At 45.5% G+C, this 11,179-nt stretch overlaps 1 protein-coding gene across 3 annotated transcripts; it reads left to right on the forward strand.

Moving 5' to 3' along the window:
- Nucleotides 1–6,459: 6,459 nt before the first annotated feature.
- On the forward strand, nucleotides 6,460–10,865 carry LOC118219308. Of its 3 annotated transcripts, XM_035402458.1 has the most exons (4): nucleotides 6,460–6,829; nucleotides 7,690–7,794; nucleotides 8,294–8,793; nucleotides 9,314–10,865. In XM_035402458.1, the coding sequence occupies exons 3-4, from the start codon at nucleotides 8,301–8,303 to the stop codon at nucleotides 9,673–9,675; spliced, it is 855 nt and encodes a 284-aa protein (XP_035258349.1). In that variant the 5' UTR covers nucleotides 6,460–6,829; nucleotides 7,690–7,794; nucleotides 8,294–8,300; the 3' UTR covers nucleotides 9,676–10,865. The 3 variants fall into 3 exon arrangements, with proteins under 3 accessions (XP_035258349.1, XP_035258347.1, XP_035258348.1); XM_035402456.1 differs by lacking the exon at nucleotides 7,690–7,794; XM_035402457.1 differs by lacking the exon at nucleotides 6,460–6,829 and having other exon boundaries at nucleotides 6,852–7,794.
- The last annotated feature ends 314 nt before the right edge of the window (nucleotides 10,866–11,179 follow it).

Below are 11,179 nucleotides of genomic sequence, written 5' to 3' on the forward strand. Positions count from 1 at the left end.
CCCACTCCGCGTCCCCAGCTCCAGTGCCCCCTATGTGACACTCATACACAATGTCTGTGCTCACACATCAGTAAGTTAATTATTCATCAGTAGCCTGGCAGCATCATGGACATTGGGAACACTCACACACACACACGCACGCACGCACACACACACACACACACACACACTCACGCACTCACACACACACACTCGCACGCGCGCACGCACGCACGCACGCACGCACACACACACACACACACACACACACACACTCACGCATGCACACACACACACACACACACTCACGCACACAGACTGGAAGCATTAGTGATGGGTGTGGTCAGTAACAGGTCGGTTTGAGGCGTGGACCTACGCTAACCTCACAGTCAGAGATCAGCCACGGCTCACACCCTGGTGATGGATGGGCACTGATTTTATATATATGTGTGCATGTGTGTGTGTGTGTGTGTGTGTGAGTGTTCCCAATGTCCATGACGCTGCCAGGCTTTTACTGATATACTCACATATATATATTTAAATTAGTTCATTTAGCCTAAGCCGGAGCACCCCTTTCACCAATAGGTCACTGTTAATAAGAAATAAGGTCATTTAAAAGAGGGCATCATTACACCTCTGAAAGCAAGACGTCCCAGTGACGTGGTCCACCTCAGAAGTGCACTCGAACAGCCACTGATTAATGACCCCAGGGCTGAAACTACAAGACGGGACCAGAGTATGTGTGCTAACCAATAGAAAGCTTCCTTCTTTAGGTGTCAGGGTCCAGGGAGGGGCTTTGTTGTAGTTCCTCCATACATACCACAGATGATTCGTACTCCAAACAATTCTCCTAAATTTAGACACGAGTAGAAAATCTTCCAGTAAAGGAACTGCAATTTCCTGAGCTGGAGAATGGTTTTCTGAGCGAATTCCTGTACCTCCCTTACATAATGAGCGCAGGAATGTTTAAATGAAAATATTGACGCCACCCGACACCACTACACCGAAACCCAGCGCTCTCTTCTTCACGGTTTTAAGGCCAAAAATGAGTAAAAAAAAGCTAAGCCGTGGTTAAAATCATACTGTTAAAATTGCATATATCGCAGATGGCGGGCATTTTACTATTGCTTTCAATTCAAAACTGCTTTTTAATGAATGCTTCATGAATACCCTCCATAATCACGAACCATCTCACGGCAGCAAAAATGTATTGCATAATTAATAGAGCGCGGTGCCTTTAATGTACTTTAATCTATCATGATTGCTAGTCAGCAGTTTTTTGCGATAGACCGTGTATCAGGAACCAGGGTTGGGAAACTATCTTCTTTTTATGCTTACAGGGCCTTGCAGTATCATGAAGAACGGTCTTTTCCATACTCTTGATTGAAGTACTGCGCAACGATTCGGACGTAGCATTGGCCGTCAGAGGAGCGTGTCTGATTGGCTGTCTTCGCCGCAGAGACGGAGGGCTGATAGGCCACTTCAGCCTCCGATCCGCCGTTTCGCCGCAAGCCTTTCATTACCCTTGCTCAAGGCCCGGCCTGCTTCCGTAACCGCCTGGTTTAGCTTCAGTAAATCCGCTTGCATCAGCTTCAGTCTGTGCAGGAGGTGAAGCAATGGACTGGAAAAAGAGGAAATTGGAGATCGGAATTTGAATGGGAATTTGAAGAGGAAGTCTTTCGATACTTTTTTCAAAATAATGGATCTGCGTGTGTGTGTGTGTGTCTGTGTTTGTGTGTGCTCACAATACTACAGGAAGGAGCTGGCACTGATTACAGACAAGCAGCTACGACAGCTGGTAGCCTCTCAGCATCTGGTGTGTCATTGGGAGGAACTGATGTAGTGGTAACACGGAAAACTTTGGCTGAGCAAAGTTTCGCCTCATCCTTTCAGACCCCCAAAGATGAAGCAGAAAATGAATGCCTTTACCGATTGACCTTCACCCCCGGGAGCCCCCACCATTTACTTTCATAACTGGTTATTCCCTCTAAATTAACAGTACAATACACAGATCACACCAAAAATCTTATCTTTTTAATTGCGAGTATAGACGACATATCACACTTAAAACGGCAATTCAGCTTTGAAGGGGGCACTGCTGGACTCCAAGTGGTTGGAAATTGTTTAACATAATTAATGAATCAGTAGCGATGAGCTTCCCTGACAAAGGCCTCCAGTCTCTTGATGAATATTTCATCTTTCCCAGGGGGCCGTGCTGTGCTTGCCTTCAGATGGGCTTCCTCAAATGCCTCTGTTTCCACGGACCGGGATCGACATCCCATAATGTTTATCTCCGCCTGTGTGCCGCGGACTCCACCGCAAAGGCTGGCAGCAGTGGATCGTGCTTACGCTTGCCTTGAACTGGACGGCAACACAGATTGTGTAGGGCCAACAGATAGTCAGCTTGGCATTCAGTGCTGTGGCATGCGTCCAGCTTGTGCGCAACGCAAAGCATTGTGGGGAAGGTGCGGCTGACTGAGGCGGCTTTATGCACTGCTGATGGCCACACATCTCTGTGGGAGGAGGAGCGGGCGGAGTAAGAGGAGGAGAATAAGGAGGAGGAGGAGGAAAAGAAGGAGGAGAAAGATGAATGGATAGAGAGAGAGCGAAAGAGAGGCCCATGCAGGTCCCCTAACTGTTTCTCAGTCTCAGTGTCTATCCTCTGAGCAGATCAATGGATAGCCCTGTTATAAATCAACATAGTGCTTAAGGTGTGACATCACCAAATAAGACATAAACAGTCCAGTGGCAAATGTCAGTTTTAAATTCTTTTTTTGTTTTTTTTGTTGCTGTTGACATTTTAATTCAACCCTTACCGTAGGTGTTTCTGTGTGTGTTTACACAATTCATCAGTTTTTTTCTCTCTCTCTCTCTTCTGCCAGAACAAACCGTCTGATTCAATATCTAATTCCCAGAAGGCAGGTTGGGCAGTGTCAGCAATATTTACTGCTTCCTAATTCAAATTGCCCCCCCCCCCCCCCCCCCCCCCCCCCAAGCTGTGAGAGCGCGTCGATATTTGCCGCAAAACCCACGGAAATTGCACAGGGGTTTCGGGAGGCCGTGCGCGATGTGCAAATATGGCACGAATACCAACGGCGCTCCCGCAGCCAATGGCGGCGTGCGCAAGGACGTGAACATCCACGACCGACAGGTTCAGCTCGCTCCGGTCCAGCCCTCTGCACGCACGCGGGCCTGTGGCCACAGCAAACAGAACTGAAAGGAAAGCGATGGTTATGAACACACACCCTTATAAAGCAAAGACTGCGTGTCGATGGGTCGCCGTAGCGGTGGGCTCACAAGGGACGGGGTTGGGGGGGGAACGGGGTGGGGGGGGGAGGGGAGGGGGTTGGTGTAGCATTGATTAATTCCAGCCCCCGGACGCCAAGGAGGCGAGGGACCGGTGGCGGCAGATGTGATCGCAGATGACCTTGGGCTGCGGTCTAGTCTGGTTCGCCTTTCGGTAACGACTTTGCGAGCGTCCCTCGGATGAAACACCTCCCCCCCCCATTGCTGCTGCGTTGACCGTAAATATAAAAATAAATAAAAAAGCGGCCGGTCGGATCGACCGCGAACAACGAAATGTGTGAACAGACCGTCGCAGGAAAGCCGTAGCAACAGGGGTTTTTTCTGGGGTCTAATGGGAGCCACCCTGTCCCCCCCCCACCCCCCCAGAATCAGTCTATGCCCAGGCCTCGCTGCACCAGAAAGCACGATATACGGCAAGGAGGGTCAGCGGCAGAGTTTGAGGTCAATTCTGTCTCTATTCAGTCAGTTCAGACAATTAATTGAAATTCTAATTGAGAAAATCCTCATAGGGCATTATGAGTCTTATCGAAGTTCATAACAATCAATTTGAGCGTTATCGATGTGTGGATTGAATTGAAATTATTTTCCTGAGTTTGATTGTATTGAAACTGAATTTTTTCCTCAAACACAGGTTTCCAGGCTGGCAGATTTATGGAGCCCCCATTGTGGAAGGGATGGTGCAGGATGGGATGGGACGACCACCCATTTGGCACCCTATGAGGGAAATGGGGATCAAGTGCTGGCCTGTTCAGGGGACCGGACGGGTATTGCTTAGCTGAAGGGAGGGACCCCTCTCCCCACCAAAACTCATCTCCTCCTAAATCTAATCGGTGAATAGGAAGGCCGAGAGCACCCCTTGGACAATGGAAAGGGGGCGGGGGCACGGCGAGACAATGGGCCCCTGGACTGGGCGGTTGAACATGTGATGTCACCGAGGGGCGGGCCCAACTCCACACAAGCGCTTAGCTGCCTGGCTGCCCCTGAAAGCGATCCTGCTGAGGCAGGCCCATGAGCTCTCTGCCTATCCAAACCACAGCCCTGGCCTGGGGCGGGGGAAGAGTCTCAACCTTCTATCTGAGCAGACTGATAGAAGCGTGTGTGTGTGTGCGTGTGTGCATGTGTGTGTGTGTGTGTGTGTGTGTGTGTGTGCATATGGGGGTAACCTCATAAAAAAAATTCAGCTGACGTCCTGAGACTATGACACGACCTCAATCGCTGTTGAGCATCTTATAAGTTTATAAGCTTGTAAGTCTCATAGTCATGATCACACCAATGTGCAGAAGCTCATTTCGACCAATCACCAAACTGCTTGCCCTCTGGAGCGTTTCTGTGAAACAAAACGACGCAACTGCCGTCAGTCTGACGACCATCTGTTACTGCTGTCAGAAAGCATTTCAGATGCAAGTTGTCAGAATTTTCTACGGACGTGGTGGGTGTAACTATTCCATTTACACGTTCAGAGGTCGGCAAAGAGGAACCAGGACAGAACCACACAATAAAACGAGGGGAATCCCAGTCACCATGACATACCTGAATAACAGCAGCAGGAATTTAAGGTACTGCACTGGTGTTTCTTGTGTTATCGGGCAGTTGAGTCTTATGAGCAGGCTACAGAAATACTAAAGAGCTCATGAAAAGCAGCCGTGTGCGAAGTGGGCTACAAGCGATTCGGCGACCAACAGCATGGTTGCAAAGACAATACTCATATTCACAGCAAAAATCTAACTGCGATGGCGCCGTAAATGGGTCTCTAAACTGCCAAAAATTCTTGCAATGGGGAAAAGAGGCGGCCGATTCACAGCAACAAAGGCTTTCATTCAGTATTTTTACCAACGCAAGGGAAGAGTCCCTCTGACCAGAATAGCAGTAAAAATTTACGATTATGTTTATATAAATGATAAGATTTTTATTTGTTCTACCATATGGAGGGACAGAGATAGTTTTAAAAGGCATTAGGACAATGCAGCTAAAGCTGTTATGGCTTTCAGTGATATTTTGACTCTGTGATATTAATTTGTCTCTTTGAGGGACACGACTCAGTTTAAGACTCAGTCCAAAGATGCATGCAGCTGTGCACACACTCCATTTGTTCTTTGTTGTTGGTTAATGATTAGTTTTCTTCCATTTATTCCGGGCCTCTGGACCTTCAAAACACTTCCAGGGCCTGAGTCATCGTGCTGAGGATTATTATGCCTCAGCAAAAATGCCTGCCTTCAACCAAATAAGTCTGAGGTGTGTTTCCGTGTCAGCAATTAAAATGAATTTCTTGCCATTGGCAAATTACATGCAAGGACTTTCAATGGAACAAAAACAACACAACTAAAAAATAAAATTCCAAACCAAAAGCACACATGCTGTACTTATCGGTCATATAATACACTAATTTGTTATATATATTATGCAGTTGTGACCACACCTGGTCACATTTGCTTCACAGAAGTGTTATTAAAACTTCAGCGCCATCTGGTGACATTAAAATATTTATGGTAAGTGTTCTTAATGGGGTATTGTATACACACAGTAGACCTACAAATTGTTTGTACGTTGGTAGAGGATCTATAGGCCTAACTGCCATAAATTTAGAAATTTATTTCCATTTTGCCTGTTTGCTACTTTCATCAAAACTACGATGATCAGACATTATTTGCAGATGTTGCTAAATGTCCCACGGGGGAGAATTATTGATTGTGGGACTGGGGCAAAGGTAACATCAGCAGGTAAAAGGATAAATAGCAAAATAACCCAAGTTGGGGGCTTTATCGTGTGGACATGTGAATCTGAATTCTATGTGTTTTACATGAGATCAGGGGTACAGAAGTGAATTAGCTCTTAAGGGCTGAAAGTCTATGGTCAGTGTAATTATTTCTGTGGTAAACCCTGAAAAGTGCCAAAATCTTGGTGCTGTATAGGTATGGGACATATACACCCAAACTGTAACTGGGGGGATGGCATACCTGCTGCCATTCAAATTGTTTTGGGTTGAATACAGTAAATAATTACAAAATAGAATTTGCGTGTGTTGTGAGTCGGGATTTGATTTATCTACCTTTAGGACTTGGTTAGGACTATATGAGGGTTAATTCTGTTATAATATGTAAAAGCATGGAATTGAAAGAGGACGTACTTTGAACTACGTCAGCAAACCAATATATTGGAGGGAGTTTCCTTTTGAAATGCGGCACGGCTAACTGCTTCTATTTGTGTCCTGGCATGACTCGTCTGACAACTTCTTTAGGGGAAAAAAAGTCTTGGCATGAACATCCGATGGGCTGTCCATTGCATGCCCTGTTTTAAAAATAAGATTCCAAGGAAAGCGTTAGGAAAAGAGGCTAGTTATGAAACGGTTGTGAAACAGTGTTTAATACAGCGATTTCACAAATCCGCTGCAATCACGTGTGGCCTCATGCTGCTCCTTGACTTACTTGGCACTGCAAAAACGAAAGCGCCTACAATTAACCTACAACTATGTTTCTGTAGCAACTCGTGAGAAGCGGAGCTTGAAAACTCAACGTAGCATCCAAGGTCGAATGGGAAAAGCAGCTAGGTACGTAACAAGGCAATGCACTTTTTTTGTTGCAATTTCTACTGTTCGTGTACGAAGATGTATCTGTAATGTCGGATTGTTGACCAGTTTTTCCGTTTTTTCAATCCCCAAACGCAAGGGAGGGGAAATAAAAGAACACGTTTTCACTTCCGCACCTCGGAAAGTTCGCTTGGAGGACAACGATGAAAATCCCAATTTGTATGATTGTGATACATATTGTTACAATTATTGTTTAATTGCAGGTAGCTATAGTTTGAAAGATTGTGTTAAGTACGCATATAGGCCGACTGTGCATAAAGGAGTTATGTTTACATGCATATGTTTAGCCTATACGATTTGGTTATACATAATATAGCCGAAATAGGCCACCTCTAAAGGGGTTCTTTTATTAATACTTACATTTGACCACAATTTGTATAAAGATGAGAAGATAATTTGTCATGACCTCAAATACAGTTTAACACGTCGTGTCAGATGAAGTTTAACGGTTTCATGCGTATAAAAGGCGTTCTATATCCTGATCCGGGAGTACTCTCTGCATGGTGGCTTTTGTCAGACCTCAGTTGCTATTTCTGACCTGAAGAAGTATCGATGCTGTTTTGGGTTTTCAGTTAAAGAGTTTCAGTGTCATATAAGTAAATGTAACAAAAATTAATATTCAACATTAATTTGAAGACCTTCAACTGGATAGATTCTCAGACAAAATGCTTTAATTTTTGATTGTGTGGCAAACGATTTCTTTGGGAAGAGGTTACATTTTTTATGGATTAATGAGTTTAGGAAAATGAAAATTGCCTTCAGCTGAGCCCTAAATGCTTAAAATGTGGTCATCTGGTGACTGCAATTAAACGATGTTGCAGGACATATTGTAATGAGCCAAACCAACACTGTGATAAGGCAGGGGTGTCACACTGCAGTCAAGACTTAAAAGGTGGTGCAGAGAGGTAATCTGATATTCTCTTGAGGTAAGTTCCAAAGTTTTGCTTAACAGTACTACTACTGATTTACTGCTTAAATGCTTCTTTTAAAAATGTAGGCAGAAAGGAATCCTTTAATGACCTATGCTTATCTATTAAAGGTGCTCTTTATGGTTGGTTGGGATTATATGTGAATATTAAACATTGGGCAAAGTTCTCAAATAAATAACTTAACCCAATGGTAACCAAACCTGTTCCTGGAGATGTACCATCCTGCAGATTTTCACTGTAACCCTAGCGAAGCACACATTCAACAGCCAGAGATGTTCTTCAGCTGCTAATTAGTAGTCTGGTGTGCAAAATTAGGGTTAGTACCTTCAAAATGGTCTCCAAGAACACCGGCTGGTCACCGCTGGTTTAGCCTACAGCTCAAATCAGCCTACTACAGTTCTCTTGTGTTTTTATTTTTTTTTATCACTCAGGGCGACCTTGCTTTCTTTTGTTTGTGGAACGGTCAACATTCCAGTCTGCTTCGTTTGCTCCACAGTGTGGCCATGTCCAGGCCGGCCGTTGTGGGCGGAGCCACCTGTCACAAGATCGGCAAGGGCGTCACCTATTACGTCAGGGAGCCGGCTCCTCCCCCTGGCTCGGCTCCTCCCCCTGGCTCGGCTCCTCCCCCCGGCCCGGCCCGGCCTCTGCTTCTGCTCATGCCCTGGCTGGGAGCCCAGCCCCAGGCCCTGTCCAAGTACTTCCAGGCCTACTCCGGGACGAGCCAGGACGTGCTGGTGGTGGAGACCGGGATCAGCCAGTTCCTGTGGCCCCGCTGGAGCCTGGACTACGGGGCCGAGGTCCTCCAGGTGCTGGAGAGCGACCGGTTCGCCTCTCGCCCCCTGCTGGTGCACTGCTTCTCCGTCGGGGGCTACACCTTTTGCCAGATGCTGGTCTGCCTGTCCCGGGACGCCCGACGCTACCGGCGCTTCGTCGACCGGGTCAAAGGTCACGTCTACGACAGCCTGGTGGTCGGCTCAGCGGAGCGGATGGCCGTAGGTGAGGATTTCAAAAAAAAAAAAAAACAAATGTCACACTTTTGTGTCATGTGAGATTGAATTGCGCTTAATCCTGGTATTAAAGCCATTTTGATTGGTGGACATGTATAATGCAGTTCTCAGTGCCATGTTTAAAAAAAAATCTGATATTTGTCAATATGGCCGCCATCCCTTCTTAGTTTACAAAGCATCATTACATTACAGGCATTTAGCAGACGCTCTTATCCAGAGCGGCTTACACAACTTTCACACAGCATTTGCATTGCATCCATTTATACAGCTGGATACATACTTAAGCAATGCAAGTTAATGCGGGTGTCCTGCTCAATGTTACAACAGCAGCGTCCTACCGGGGAATCGAACCTGCGACCTCTAGGTTACAAAACCAACACCTTACCCGTTGTACTACACTGCCACGCATCATTAAATACATGTTCTGCTGATGTGCACAGCCATCCAGGGTGTATAGATAAGAATGTGTCCAGAATTTCAGATATGTTTTGTGTTATTTTTGCACTCAGGCGTGGGAAAAGTTATCGCACCCCAATGGGAAGGTCTGGTGAGACGGATGATCCTGCTCTACCTAAGCGTGTTCAAGAGGCACACCGTGGACATCTTCGACCCGGCCATCAAGCTGTTCTGGAGCTGTCCAATCGCGGCCCCCGCCCTGTTCTTTTTCTGCGAGGACGACGTCATGTGCGACATCGGGGGACTGGAAGAGCTCATCGAGTGCTGGAGGAAGAGGGGCGTGGCCGTGCAGAGCAGGAAGTGGGCGGAGTCCACGCACGCCGGGCACATCCGACGCCACCCGGAGGAGTACCGGGCCGCCCTCGACAACTTCCTGCTGTCTCTCAGCACGACTCCCCTGAAAGCCAAAATGTGAACAAATAAAAACCTCCACCTTTCCCTTGAAATCTAGGGGCCCTATACTATTTTCTCTAATAGGGTAGATCACTTGTGTGTGTGTGTGTGTGTGTGTTTTTATAGGGAGGTTCAACTATTAAATTACAGTTCAGAGGTTCAGTCATTTCTAACTGAAGTTGAGGCGAAGGGGAAGTAAGAGAAATGCACAGTGAAAGAGAAATGCATGAAATATGAACTTGTTTGAACATTTGTTTGAAATATGAGCATTGTTGTGAGGTTGTACGTTTACAAATAGTCATTCAACTTCATTATAATATTGGCCATCGAGTAAGACAAAGCAATGTTAAAAAACATTTTAATGTTGCAAGTTGCAACACTTTTTTTTTGTTTATTTATATATTTATTTATATATTTTTGCAATGTTTGTGTGTCTTGCTAAAGCAAGCAAGCTCGTAGCTGGCTAATGCTAACTAGTTAGTGACATGGTAGAGCAAGTTCAGCTGTCTAAATGGCTGTATCCTCTAGATAATCCAGCAATTATGTAGATTTATTTTGTGCCAGGATGCTCCCATCCCCAAATTTGAGGTTGTGCTGCAGCCTACAATGGCACTTCACAAACCTCCTTGGATAGCTTGGCACACAGACGTTGTAAGTAGGTATCATTAATGCGCTTGTGCTATTTGCTGTCTTCGCCGAGTAATTTACAGTTATAACTGTAAACTAGCATACGCCGTATGATGTCATTGCATTGTTTTACTAGCGTAACCGCAGGCACTGTGGAGATTGTTATGTGTGTCGGTTTGTGATCTGCGAACAGCTGTCAGCAGGAAAGGGCACGTCACTCACACTGTGAAATCATTGGATGCCTGTCTGGGAGCAAGTGAGGTCGGCAACGTGCATCAGTATTCCACCGAAGTGACAGTTCCCAAGAAAATTGAATCCACGATCGCTGTATTAACTGTGGTCTCAGTCAAACCCAGCAGTGGGTGCAGGTTTTTTGTTTTAGCTCCGTAGCACGACACTGATGACGATGAGAAAAATGTCTATTTCAGTAAATGTACTCTCTGGTTTTCAGCAGTAACTAAGATTTTTAAATGTATAAAATGTGGGTAGATTTTTCTAAGTAAATGAGTTTGTGTTTTAACTGATGTATAAATGTTTGGCAAATAACACTACAAAGAAAACATGCATATCGTTGTGGTTCTCACACATTTTGTTGTATGTTTGCATTTTTCATGCATAATATGTCCATGAAAGTGACACGAACACTCTGAAGATGGAACTGGATAATGTAGCCTAAACCTGGTTTTCTGAGCCGGCTATAGGCCTATTTTGAATGGAAAACTTCCGTTTGAGTAAAACATGACAACCACTTGTTGACAAACATGAACTGTTCCTGAATACACGTCTAGCTGGATTTCCATTTGGAAATGCAGGTGGTATTTCGGAAATAAATATTAGAAGAAAAAAAACATTTCACTGGACAACTGTCTGTATCATATGGACAATTCTTAAAGGAGACA

Source organism: Anguilla anguilla, chromosome 19, assembly GCF_013347855.1.
Source record: "Anguilla anguilla isolate fAngAng1 chromosome 19, fAngAng1.pri, whole genome shotgun sequence".
Taxonomy (NCBI): Eukaryota; Metazoa; Chordata; class Actinopteri; order Anguilliformes; family Anguillidae; genus Anguilla; species Anguilla anguilla.

Bases quoted from the DNA above. Each gene is read 5' to 3' on its own strand.
- LOC118219308 (XM_035402456.1), top strand. The intron at 8,794-9,313 runs GTGAGGATTTCA...TTTTGCACTCAG, and splicing joins AGCGGAGCGGATGGCCGTAG to GCGTGGGAAAAGTTATCGCA.